Source organism: Mercenaria mercenaria, unplaced genomic scaffold (genome assembly GCF_021730395.1).
Source record: "Mercenaria mercenaria strain notata unplaced genomic scaffold, MADL_Memer_1 contig_877, whole genome shotgun sequence".
Lineage (NCBI taxonomy): Eukaryota > Metazoa > Mollusca > Bivalvia > Venerida > Veneridae > Mercenaria > Mercenaria mercenaria.
The window spans coordinates 961-14,458 of NW_026463787.1; the positions used below are offsets into that span (position 1 = coordinate 961).

A 13,498-nucleotide genomic window follows, 5' to 3' on the forward strand; every position below is an offset into this window, starting at 1 on the left:
AAGTCAAAAGCTTTAACAGTAACAGAAATATTTGACTTTTAACACAAAATTCTAAGTTAACCCTTTACCACACAGAACAGAAGCCAAAGTAACCTCTTTTACATAACACTGATAAGTGATAATCAATAATCAATAATCGGTATATGGCTGATAAAGGTGACTGTCTTATCTGAACAGAGGTGTTGGCATTATTTTGTGATTACACACACACGTTAAAAATGTCATTATTTTAATATTTTCTGTAAGTTTGACATTATTTTTGTCAATTTAAAGTTTAGAGCAATTTAAATTCTCTTTCCGATGATACAAAATTTATTGTAGTTTCTCTTTGAGTTTCGAAGATATAAAGTGTTAAAGTACGGGAATATATATTTTTAGGCATAAAATTCTGTTTTGGATTATTTTCACATTGAAATTCATATACAATTTCATTTTGATGCTTGAAAATTTGATTTATAGTTAATAGACTTATCTTCCGAATCGGAATCGATAAGTATTTATATAAAAAACAACCATCAAACTGAATTACACTACAAAAATAACGGATCGTAAAATTTCTGAAAGTGCAAAAGGATCGTGGAGATCGAGACTCGTAACCGACTACAGTATTCTTGTGCTAAAAATTAAATATTTTTAAGATAATATTACGTAATATTTTGATGATCAAACGTCGGTACATCACGGGTGACTTCCGCAGCAATTAACTCTTGGGGTGTCATAAAATATTTGAAAGCCGCGGTCCTTCTGTTTTGATTAACACTTCCCGTTATGTAAGGCCATAAATTCCAAGCCATCGTATACACAAATTGTTGTTTAGGGGAAATCTGCATGTATCACGCGTGACCTTCATGACCTAACACATTTAAAAATACTTTGATGTTAAATGGTTGTTATTTTTAGAACGAGGAAAGCCCCGCGAAACGGCTAGTTGCAAGCAGTTTCTCAGTAATTTTCCATGACGTAGCGTCGTGCACATGTAGGAAAAAACCCCGGTGTCTTTCTTTGCAAAGTACTCGATAAATTTAAATAGTAACCACATGATCTTTTACGTAAATAATGATGACGAAATCCCATATTTTGAGTTAGTAAACATCCGGAATTTGTTTCTTTAGGAAAAGAACGAAAATAAAGCGATTGATTATGAGACACGGGATAAAACGATTCTGTTCAAATGGCCGTTAATCGGTATAATACGTTTCTATCGGGGAACCGATAGACACGGGTCAATACGTTTCTGTTTGGTAATCGATAGATACGGTGATAAACGTATCCATGTGGGAAAGGGTTAAAAAGGGGCATAATTCTGTCAAAGTTCAAATCAGAGTTATGGATATTGTTTCTCCTGATGTAGACTTTGACGGTAAATAAGTATTTTAAGTTTCAAGACAAAAGCTTTGATAGTAACAGAGATATTTGACTTTATCAAAAACTTTAACCAAAAATTCTAAGTTAAACAAGAGGGTCATGATGACCCTGGATCGCTCACCAGAGTAATATGAGCTACATGTTTCAAATGTCAAACTGATGATTTTTAGAATTTTTTAGAAGATTTTCTGATGTACAATCAAGTAACCCCTGGGGCGGGGCCAAGTTTACCCCGGGGGTCATGAATGGAACAAATGTTTGTAGAAGTCTACTAGGCAATGTAACATATCAAATATCTAAGATCTAGGCCTTCTGGTTTATTTTTAGCAAATTTATGAAGATTTCCCTATATACAATCAAGTAACCCCTGGGGCTGGGTAAATTTGACCCTGAGGGGTCCAGATTTGAAATTTTTTTTCGAAGTCCACTAGGCAATGCTACACGTCAAATATCTAAGATCTAGGCCTTCTGGTTTATTTTTAGAACATTTTTGAAGATTTTCCTATGTAAAATCAAGTGACCCCATGGGGCGGGGTCAATTTGACCCCGATGGTCATGATTTGAAATTTTTTTGTAGAAGTCTACTAGGCAATGCTACACGTCAAATATCTAAGCTGTAGGCCTTCTGGTTTATTTTTAGAAATGTTTTGAAGATTTTCCTATGTAAAATCAAGTGACCCCTGGGCCGGGGTCAATTTTGACCCCGGGGGTCATGATTTGAACAGATTTTGTAGAGGTCCACTAGGCAATGCTGCATGTCAAATATCTAAGCTGTAGGCCTTCTGGTTTATTTTTAGAAAAAATTGAAGATTTTTCTATGTACAATCAAGTAACCCCATTGGGCGGGGTCAATTTGATCCCGGAGGTCATGATTTGAATTTTTTTTGTAGAAGTCTACTAGGCAATGCCACACGTTAAATATCTAAGATCTAGGCCTTCTGGTTTATTTTTAGAAAGTTTTTGAAGATTTTCCTATGTAAAATCAAGTGACCTCTGGGGCGGGGTCAATTTTGACCCTGGGGGTCATGATTTGAGCAAATTGTGTAGAGGTCCACTAGGCAATGCTACACGTGAAATATCTAAGCTCTAGGCCTTCTGTTTATTTTTAGAAAAATTTTGAAGATTTTCCTATGTAAAATCAAGTGACCCCTGGGTCATGATTTGAACATCTTTAGTAGAGGTCCTCTAGGAAATGCTACTGTCAAATATCTAAGCTCTAGGGCTTCTGGTTTTTGAGAAGAAGATTTTTTAAGATTTTCCCATGTAAAATAAAGTGACCCCTAGGGCGGGGTCAATTTTGACCCCGGGGTCATGATTTGAACAAATTTGGTAGAGGTCCACTAGGCAATGCTTCACACCAAATATCTAAGCTCTAGGGCTTCTGGTTTTTGAGAAGAAGATTTTTAAAGTTTTTCCTTTCTGTTGCCATGGCAACCAGAGTTCTGCATGGAATTCAATTCTTTGAATAATTTTTAAAAAAGACCATCCAAGGAACATCCCTGTGAAGTTTCATCAAAATTGGCCTGTTGGTTTAGGAGGAGATGTTGTTTAAAGGAAAGTGTGGACGGACGGACGCCGGATGGATGCCGGACGGTGAGCGATCACAATCGCTCACCCTGAGCACTTTGAGCTAAAAAAGGCATAATTCTGTCAAAATTCAAACCAGAGTTATGGGAATTGTGTCTCTTGGTGCAGACTTCGATTGTATATAACTATTTTGAGTTTCAAGTTAAAAGCTTTAATAGTAACAGAGATATTTGACTTTATCAAAATTATAAAAAAACAAGGCAGTCTGAAAGACAGCTAAATCCCCCGCCACTGCTATGGATAGTGAAAGGGTAAAACCTTTGATTTTAGCTGTGACCTTGACCTTGAACTGACACGGCTGACTCATGAATTCTGCACAAGGTCTTGATGAGGTGATCATTTGACCAAAGTTTCATGAAAATCCTTCAAGGGGTTTAGGAGATACAGAGCTGAAACCTTTGACCTTCAGTTGTGGCCTTGACCTTGAGTTGACATGGCTGACTCATGAGTTCTTGATGAGGTGATCATTTGACCAAAGTCTGATGAAAATCCTTCAAGGGGTTTAGGAGATACAGAGTGGACACCAAATGGAAGGCTCAAACCTTCGACCCTTAGTTGTGACCTTGACCTTGAGCTGGCATGGTTGACTCATAATTTCTGCACATCGTCTTGATGAGGTAATCATTTGACCCAGGTTTTATAAAATTCCTTCAAGGGGTTTAGGAGATATAGAGTGGACACGAAATGGAAGGCTCAAACATTTGACCTTCAGTTGTGACCTTGACCTTGAGCTGACATGGCTGACTCATAAGTTTTGCACATCGCCTTGATGAGGTGATCGTTTGACCCAAGTTTGATGAAAATCCTTCAAGGGGTTTAGGAGATATAGAGCGGACACAAAATGGAAGGTTCAAACCTTTGACCCTAAGTTGTGACCTTGACCTTGAGCCGGCATGACTGACTCATGGGTTCTGCACATCGTCTTGATGAGGTGATCATTTGACCCAAGTTTTATAAAATTCCTTCAAGGGGTTTAAGAGATATAGAGCGGACACAAAATGGAAGGCTCAAACCTTTGACCTTGAGTTGTGACCTTGACCTTGAGCCGGCATGTCTGACTCATGGGTTCTGCACATCGTCTTGATGAGGTGATCATTTGACTCAAGTTTTATAAAATTCCTTCAAGGGGTTTAGGAGATATAGAGCGGACACAAAATGGCAGGCTCAAACCTTTGACCTTGAGTTGTGACCTTGACCTTGAACCGACAAGGCTGACTCATGGGTTCTGCACGTCGTCTTGATGAGGTGATCATTTGACCCAAGTTTCATGAAAATCCTTCAAGGGGTTTAGGAGATATGGACCGGACACGAATTTGTTACGGACGGAAGGACGGACGGAAGGACGGACGCAGACCATTCCTATAATCCCTCCGCCACGGCGGGGTATTAAAAATCTAACAGAGATATTTGACTTTATCAAAATAAAAAAAAAAATCTAAGTTAAAAAGGGGCATAATTCTGACAAAATTCAAATCAGAGTTATGGGGATTGTTTCTCCTGGTGTAGACTTTGATAGTAAATAACTATTTTAAGTTTAAAGTCAATAGCTTTGATAGTAACAGAGATATTTGACTTTATCAAAAACTTTAACCAACGGCGATGCCGACGCTGGGGCGAAGGCAATAGCTCTACTTTCTCTTCAGAAAGTCGAGCTAAAAATTGGAAAACATTTTGTTGTTTTGTTTTGAAAGTTAGTTGTTTGCATTCATATAAAATTTCAGGGCATTTTTTACCTTTCATATTTCAATTCATCTGCAAAAGGCAAACCATAAAAATTTGTTTGCAATTACCTGACTAACTTAATGAAAATTTCATGACCAAAAATGTTCAGGCTGTCTAGATTTTTTAATTACACAGAGCAAAATCCCTGTTTTTAATGCTTTTTAATTTATTTGGTAATATTTTCTACTAAAGTACTATAGCAAGGTAAAGGTAATTTATTCAAATTATGTGTTTGATAAACCCACAAATCATGGTGCTGTATTACCCTTTATCGACTCAGAACTGGGTGAAATCTCCATTTTTGTAGTTCCCTGTGCAGCATCTGGGGTCTCATTCACATCCACTGTACTTTCATCTGTGGTGCTTCGACCACCTGCAATTGCAATTTAAAGTAATACTTATTAATGACCAACTCTTGTGTTCTGATTTGAGCCTTCAGTAGTATTATTTTGAACAGATATATGGAACAAACTATTAAGCAATTAAAGTAAACTCATAGCCGGATCAGTCTTGTCATTGTCTTGGTACATAATTTATCATGATTGGCAACTAACAGACCTGTTACAAGACATAACATTTTAATTAGCAATTAACTGTAATACAAAATTTTTGTTCATTTTGAACCAATCATTATTACATGTAACTGCAAATTTATCAATAAAATCTATAAAATAAGCTGTGGTCAGTAACAACCTTGTGACCATGACTTTATGATAACATTTAGACAAGGCAGTCTGAAAGACAGCTAAATCCCCCGCCACTGTTATGGATAGTGAAAGGGTAAACCTTTGACCTTGAGTTGTGACCTTGACCTTGAGTTGACATGGTTGACTCATGAGCTCTTGATGAGATGATCATTTAACCCAAGTTTGATGAAATTCCTTCCAGGGGTTTAGGAGATACAGAGTGGACACAAAATGGAAGGCTCAAACCTTTGACCCTAAGCTGTGACCTTGACCTTGAGCCAGCATGGCTGACTCGTAAGTTCTGTACATCAATTTGATAAGGTGATCATTTGACCAAAGTTTTATAAAATTCCTTGAAGGGGGTTTAGGATAATTATAGAGAGCAGACACGAAATGGAAGACTAAAACCTTTGACATTGAGTTCTGACCTTGACCTTCAGCCGGCATGGCTGACTCATGAGTTTTGCACATCGCCTTGATGAGGTGATCATTTGACCCAAGTTTGATGAAAATCCTTCAAGGGGTTTAGGAGATATAGAGCGGACACAAAATGGAAGGCTCAAACCATTGACCTTCAGTTGTGACCTTGACCTTGAGCCGGCATTGCTGACTCATGGGTTCTGCACATCGTCTTGATGAGGTGATCATTTGACCCAAGTTTGATGAAAATCCTTCAAGGGGTTTAGGAGATACAGAGCGGACACAAAATGGAAGGCTCAAACCTTTGACCTTCAGTTGTGACCTTGACCTTGAGCCAGCATGGCTGACTCATGGGTTCTGCACATCGTCTTGATGAGGTGATCATTTGACCCATGTTTTATAAAATTCCTTCAAGGGGTTTAGGAGATATAGAGCGGACACAAAATGGAAGGCTTAAACCTTTGACCTTCAGTTGTGACCTTGACCTTGAGCCGGCATGGCTGACTCATGGGTTCTACACATCGTCTTGATGAGGTGATCATTTTACCCATGTTTTATAAAATTCCTTCAAGGGGTTTAGGAGATATAGAGTGGACACAAAATGGAAGGCTCAAACCATTGACCTTGAGTTGTGACCTTGACCTTGAGCCGGCATTGCTGACTCATGGGTTCTGCACATCGTCTTGATGAGGTGATCATTTGACCCAAGTTTGATGAAAATCCTTCAAGGGGTTTAGGAGATACAGAGCGGACACAAAATGGAAGGCTCAAACATTTGACCTTCAGTTGTGACCTTGACCTTGAGCCAGCATGGCTGACTCATGGGTTCTGCACATCGTCTTGATGAGGTGATCATTTGACCCATGTTTTATTAAATTCCTTCAAGGGGTTTAGGAGATATAGAGCGGACACAAAATGGAAGGCTCAAACCTTTGACCTTCAGTTGTGACCTTGACCTTGAGCCGGCATGGCTGACTTATGGGTTCTACACATCGTCTTGATGAGGTGATCATTTTACCCATGTTTTATAAAATTCCTTCAAGGGGTTTAGGAGATATAGAGTGGACACAAAATGGAAAGCTCAAACCTTTGACCTTCAGTTGTGACCTTGACCTTGAGCCGGCATGGCTGACTCATGGGTTCTGCATATCGTCTTGAGGAGGTGATCATTTGACCCAAGTTTGATGAAAATCCTTCAAGGGGTTTAGGAGATATAGAGCGGACACAAAATGGAAGGCTAAAACCTTTGACCTTGAGTTGTGACCTTGACCTTGAGCCGGCATGTCTGACTCATGGGTTCTGCACATTGTCCTGATGAGGTGATCATTTGACCCCAGTTTTATAAAATTCCTTCAAGGGGTTTAGGAGATATAGAGTGGACACAAAATGGAAGGCTCAAACCTTTGACCTTGAGTTGTGACCTTGACCTTGAGCCGGCATGGCTGATTCATGGGTTCTGCATATCGTCTTGATGAGGTGATCATTTGACCCAAGTTTCATGAAAATCCTTCAAGGGGTTTAGGAGATATGGAGCGGACACGAAAGTGTTACGGACTGACGGACGGACGGAAGGACGGACGACAACCATTCCTATAACCCCCCAGCACTTGTGGCGGGGGGATTAATAACAATTATTACTTTTACTTTTCATACATTTTGATTTATTGAAAATCTCTATAATTATAATAAAACACTGTTAGAACATTATGTGCTGCTATAATTTATTTTAAGAACAAGAGGGCCAACATGGCCCTAGGTCTCTCACCTGAGTAACACACCATAACAGTGTAAACATGTTTTACCTAGTGATTTCAGGGAGACAAATATTCTGACCAATTTTCATTAAGATTGGACCAAAAAACGTGGCCTCTTGAGTGTAAACAAACATTTCTTTGATCTGACCTAGTGACCTAGTTTTTTACCCCATATTACCCAGATTCAAACTTGTCCATTTCATGAAAACAAACATTCTGGCAAAGTTTCGGGAAGATTGGAGCAAAAAAGTGGCCTCTAAAGTGTATACAAGCTTTTCCTTTGATTTGACCTAGTGACCTAGTTTTTTAACCCACATGAACAAGATTTGAAATCATCCAAGACTTCATGATAACAAATATTCTGACCAAGTTTTATGAAGACAGAATCAACAAAAAGCTGCGTTCAATAAACGCTTGTGCCCCCCAGTGGCATCCTTGTAGATAGATTTTGCACCTAAGTCCAAAACGAGGTCAAGGTCAAGGTCAAACTGAGGTCAGGTGATGTTTGAAGATGAGGAATGGTTACAGTTTATATCTGTATTAGTATCAATTCATTCTTGTAAGGGGTACTGTTGCTAGACAAAACGGTCCCATTTGGTTAACCAAGAGATGGTCCAAAACGAGGTCAAGGTCAAGGTCAAACTGAGGTCAGGTGATGTTTGAAGATGAGGAATGGTTACAGTTTATATCTGTATTAGTATCAATTCATTCTTGTAAGGGGTACTGTTGCTAGACAAAACGGTCCCATTTGGTTAACCAAGAGATGGCCCATATAAAGCAACCTAAGTCCAAAATGAGGTCAAGGTCAAACTGAGGTCAGGTGATGTCTGAAGATGAGGAATGGTGACAGGTTACATCTGCATCAGTATCAAGTCATTCTAGTAAGGGGTATTGATGCTAGAAGAAACGGTCCCATTTGGTTAACCTCGTACGGACAGACGACCGAACGAACAAACAGATGGACGGACGGACAGGACAATCACTATATGCCTCCCGCATCAGCAGATGCTGGGGGCATAAAAATGTGCCCCCTCTAGGGTATAAACAAGCTTATTCTTTGATTTGACCTGGTGGCCTAGTTTTTGACCCCACATGACCCAGATAACAACTGTGGCCTCTAGAGTGTTCACAGGCTTTTCCTTTGATTTGACCTGGTGACCTAGTTTCTGATCCCACATGACCCATATTCAAATTTGACCTAGAGATCATCAAGACAAACATTCTGACCAAGTTTCATAAAGATTGGGTCACAACTGTGGCCTCTAGAGTGTTCACAAGACTTGTTGACACTCTAGAGGCCACTAATGCAAAAATTGTGACCGGTCATTGTCTCACGTCCATTGGTGTGCGTCATCAGACGACTGATGACGCACACCGACGGACGTTAGACAATGACCGGTCACAATACCTCACCTTGAGCACTTCATGCTCAGGTGAGCTAAAAATCTTGGCTCTATTACATCTATATTATGCAGTAAACGTTAGCTTTACTTCAAACAAACAGGTGTGAAACTATTCTAAACAGCTAAATGGTTTGACAGATCACAGAGTATTTATAGCCGAGACTATTTTAGGCCAGAAGCAGTGGTCTAGTTGTAACATAGTCCCAATATTAAACCTGGGATCATGAATTCGAAAGCCCACTCCTCTGAGTAAAATCATTAGCATTTTGGAAAAAAGTCCCTTGTAAGGGGCAGCTTTACACCTGGTACAATAAAGAAACGGGGAAGCTTCTGGAACTGGAGCATCTACTGTATCTATGTATAGTTATGCGTCAGAGACTATAAAGGTGAAATGCAAGCATTATGTCAAAAATATATCAAGGCATACAAAACAAAGAGTTATGGGATCCGATCCTGTGAGGTTGGGTATTGACCTTAAAGAAAAAAGAAAGTAAGTTTCAAAGCTGTATGCCTTTACATAATAGCTATATGTACTTACACACAAAACATTAACCCGGATTTCCTAAATCCAAAAGGGGGCATAATTTGGCTAAAATGCATGTCAGAGTTACGGGACTTGATGCTATCACCTGGTTATATAACCCGAAGACACATATGAAGTTTCAATTCAATTTTTGCATTAGTTTTGGAGATAGTAACTTGCATGCTAGACTTTAACCAGGACTTTCCAAAAAGTCCAAAAGGGGGTTTAATTTGGCCAAAATACATGTCAGAGTTATGGGACTTGACCCAGTGAGGTTAGTAATTGACCTAGAAAAAGAAAAAGAATGTGTCTGTAGGACACAGGGTGTGCCCCCCACTGGTACATTTGTCACAAATAAGGGGAAATCATTCAAATGTTTGCAATCTTAATGGGGTACAGCCTCAAAAAAAAATTTATGAAATGGATTCATTATTCTATACCATATACTTTTTGAGTTATGAGCATCACAAACAAAAAATCCACTATTTTGGCTATTTCAAGGGCCGTAACTTTGTAATAAACGCTAAAATTTTCAAGAAGAATGCCAAGTGTGCAAGGTCACATTATGATAAAGACTCAAGCAAGGTTTCATGAATTTACATAAAATACTTTTTGAGTGAGGCACACAATTAGGTGAAAATGTGCATTTTTTTACTATTTCAGGGGCCATAACTCTGGAAATATTGGGGCGGACCCAGATGAAAAATAGGAGGTGCACAAGCTCATATCATGATAAAGACTCATGCAAGGTTTCATCAATTTATATCGAATACTTTTTTGAGCTAGGCATGTCACAAGGTGAAAATGTGCATTTTTGACTATTTCAGGGGCCATAACTCTAGAAATAGGGGGCGGACCTAGATGAAAAATAGAAGATGCGCAAGTTCATATCACAATTAAGACTCATGCAAGGTTTCATGAATCTATATCAAACACTGTTTGAGCTAGGTGTGTCACAATGTGAAAATGTGCATTTTTGACTATTTCAGGGGCCATAACTCTAAAAATAGGGGTGGGCCCAGATGAAAAATAGGAGGTGCGCAAGTTCATATCATGATAAAGACTCATGCAAGGTTTCATCAATTTATATCAAACACTTTTTGAGCAAGGCGTGTCACAAGGTGAAAATGTGCATTTTTGACTATTTCAGGGGCCATAATTCTAAAATTAGGGGGCGGAGCCAGACAAAAAATAGAAGGTGCGCAAGTTCATATCATGATAAAGACTCATGCAAGGTTTCATTAATTTATATCAAATACTTTTTGAGCTAGGCGTGTCACAAACTTCAGACGGATAGTCGAGCTAACAAGATATTATTGCCAATAAATATTGTTCTGTAAAATTTTAGTGGTCCATAACACCTTAACTTGGTATGGTATATTCATGTCCATATATATGGTAGTGTGACACAGATTTGGCCAAATCCCTCAAAAACTAGGCATTATCCAGACAAAAGTTTTGGACAGACAGAGAAATTAAATATAAGGTGACAATCTTTTTCATGGAGCATAAAAATGATTTGTTATTGTTTCAATGACTACATTTCATTCATAAACTATTTCTACAAAAAACAAAACTGTATGTCATAAGTTTAAGTAAAACAAAAATCTGACCTTCAGTATAGCTGGCAGTTGACAAGTCAGAACCACTTTGGTCGGTACATTCTCTGAACACAGCCTGGTAAGTACATGAGGGTCCTTTATGTTTTCCTTTAAAGAAAAACAGGTTTCACTGAGCTACTTGAAGATGAGAGGGGCCTGTTTTTTCTAAACATGCCACTGGAGATTTATCATGTGACCGGAGATTTACAACATGAATAATTATGTAAAGCTAGATTTTCCAAGTCTCATAAATCTACCTAAAATATGTCATCCGATGATCATATCAAAACTAACAAAGAGTGGTGGAAGCAGTGTTCAGCGTATTTTCAAGATGAATGATTCTCTACTACAAAACTAAATTTAAAACTTCTTTTAGATATTTTTATTTTTAATCCATTTTTGACACATTGTGGCAATGGTAGGAAAACTGTTGCAATGTAAGCCTGTCGCAACAACTTACTTTTGACTTTTAAAATACTCTATTAATTAAAGATATCTAATGGCAATCTTCCACTGAACTATTTTATATAAAGATATTTTACTGCCAACTTCTCCACATGAATCTGAGGTGGAGGTCGAATAATTTCAGGCACAATGTCTTTTACCAAATCGTCAGGTAGAACATTCGCCTAGCCCAGGGATCGAACTCTGTATCTGGCGATCTGCAGATCTGCACTTTACCAATTGAGCTGAGCAGATTGGTCTATAGCTTCTAGTACAATCATGCTAGTTATCAAACTAAGCTGCAATATTATGCCCATATATATAGCAACAAATTTTGGTGAAAAGGAAAGTCACGTGTTTGCCGCGCTTCGGCATTTGCCATTAAGCATGAGGCCATATACCAAATACGCTAAGCTAACGTCGGACGGATATTTTTATATATACCCCTTGGCCCATCCTGACAAAATTCAGGAACTGCTGAATCCATTTAAAATTAGTTAATTATTTTATAAATCGGAATTCCATGAAATTTTATCAAAATGTTTAAACAGAGACATCTTGATCCGTAGGCGCCACGTAGATATACATATACATACAAAAACACTCGCACGGAACCTTCATTTTCCACTATTACAGCTTAATATTTTCATCATCGCTTGTGAAATTATTTGGACATGCAGAGTAGTTTGAATTCTATAACAATTATAATAAGATAACGAAAGAAATGTAGACAAAATTCTATAAAAAACGGTCGATTTTAATGAAAATGCCTGTTAAAAATTCATACAGCGCGATCTTTATTTTTTAGTTCGTTTAGAAAGTAAATAAATATAACATACAATAGGCATAAAGTTCAGACGTTGGATTGCATAATGCAAAAATCAGAATAGGAAAATATCAAATAACGAAAGCATGGCAGCAATTTAAATACATGGCGTTAACTGTTATTTGGCAAAATTTATACACCTGTTTAAGTACATATACGTGTACTGTGAAGTGCGTTTTTGCGGTGATCGATGTTTCAGTAGCTTTAATAATAGAATGGTCCGTTAGTTAGGTAGTGTTATTCAGTAAAACTAGAACTGTCACAGGAGTGACTCATACCCCCACCATACGGTCTTGTCACAGAAGAATGGCAACCATAAGGAATCTTAAAAATACTTTGGAGTACTTCATCCTGGGCTTCCACATATAAGTAATACTAGTATAATACTAGTATAGTAATACTAGTAAATATATTAAATCTCTAATATTAGAGATACACTAAAAGTGAATACAAAAAAGTGTCTTACCGACCCATGTTACCATGGAAAAATGTTTTTACTTTTTACATAGGACTTATAATAAAAAAGTTAGAAAAATACCTAAAATATTGAAAATCTAAAAATAGGATTTCTAAAAATAGACTAATTCCTGGAATTTAAGGGGAAGAAACTCAGTACAAAGGTTAAAAAAAGGTTACTTCCCTTTGGCTCTAAGCCAATCAGAATGAGATATAGTGAAAATACATCAAAATTAACATTAAATTCTAGGTAAAAGGGGACACAATTCAAGAAAAATAGTGTCAGAGTTATGCACCTTGTGTCACATGATATGGGTGATGAGGTGGAACATCTATTTTAAGTCTGAATCAAATCCATTCAGTAGTAATTGAGATATAGTGAAAATACATCAAAATTAACCTTAAATTCTAAGTAAAAAGGGGCATAATTCATGAAAAATTGGTGTAAGAGTTATGTACCTTGTGTCACATGATGTGGAACATCTATTTTAATAGATGTCACAAGGTTTTTTATTATTTGACCTACTGACCTAGTTATTGACGGCACGTGACCCAGTTTTGAACCTGACATTGATATCATCAAGATGAACATTCAGACCAACTTTCATACAGACCCATGAAAAATATGGCCTCTAGAGAGGTCACAAGGTTTTTTTATTATTTGACCTACTGACCTAGTTATTGATGGCACATGACCCACTTTCGAACTTG

At 37.9% G+C, this 13,498-nt stretch overlaps 1 protein-coding gene across 1 annotated transcript in view; it reads right to left on the reverse strand.

Moving 5' to 3' along the window:
* Positions 1-4,939: 4,939 nt before the first annotated feature.
* Positions 4,940-13,498, reverse strand: part of LOC128554926 (uncharacterized) — a gene marked incomplete at its 3' end in the record, with an annotated part of 43,348 nt that continues 34,789 nt past the window's right edge. Inside the window, exons 7-8 of the mRNA XM_053536259.1 lie at positions 11,074-11,169; positions 4,940-5,047 (exon numbers count right to left, since the gene is read on the reverse strand). Of these exons, the coding sequence (XP_053392234.1) occupies positions 4,940-5,047; positions 11,074-11,169 (204 nt within the window). The remainder of the gene's footprint in view (positions 5,048-11,073; positions 11,170-13,498) is intronic.